This window comes from Pterocles gutturalis, unplaced genomic scaffold, assembly GCF_000699245.1.
Source record: "Pterocles gutturalis isolate BGI_N339 unplaced genomic scaffold, ASM69924v1 scaffold26344, whole genome shotgun sequence".
Taxonomy (NCBI): Eukaryota; Metazoa; Chordata; class Aves; order Pterocliformes; family Pteroclidae; genus Pterocles; species Pterocles gutturalis.
Genome location: NW_010128949.1, coordinates 19333 through 19565, shown reverse-complemented (window position 1 = coordinate 19565; position 233 = coordinate 19333). Strand labels below are relative to the sequence as shown.

Here is a 233-nt window from a genome sequence, read left to right as displayed (position 1 = left end):
TATGTTTTAAGGTTGTGTGGAGTTTTGCAATTTATTTCAAATCGGGATGTTCTTCAAAAACTCTGCAAAAGTGATCATAATGAATTCTGCCTGTATTTTCAAGGGCCTGGGTTTCAGCCCCCCTGCACACTCCCGTAACGACTGGATCGGCCCCCCCGACAAGCACTCCAACCTGCGGCCCATCATTTTCTATGTGTCCCCCGAGGAGTCACCCCTGGAGCGGCGGCTGCGGG

The 233-nt window shown here is 51.5% G+C and overlaps 1 protein-coding gene across 1 annotated transcript in view; it reads left to right on the top strand.

Annotated features, from left to right (window-relative positions):
- The first annotated feature begins 46 nt into the window (after positions 1 to 46).
- Positions 47 to 233, top strand: part of APOPT1 (apoptogenic 1, mitochondrial) — a 6187-nt gene continuing 6000 nt past the window's right edge. The window contains 1 exon segment of the mRNA XM_010079798.1: positions 47 to 232. Within this exon segment, the coding sequence (XP_010078100.1) occupies positions 47 to 232 (186 nt within the window).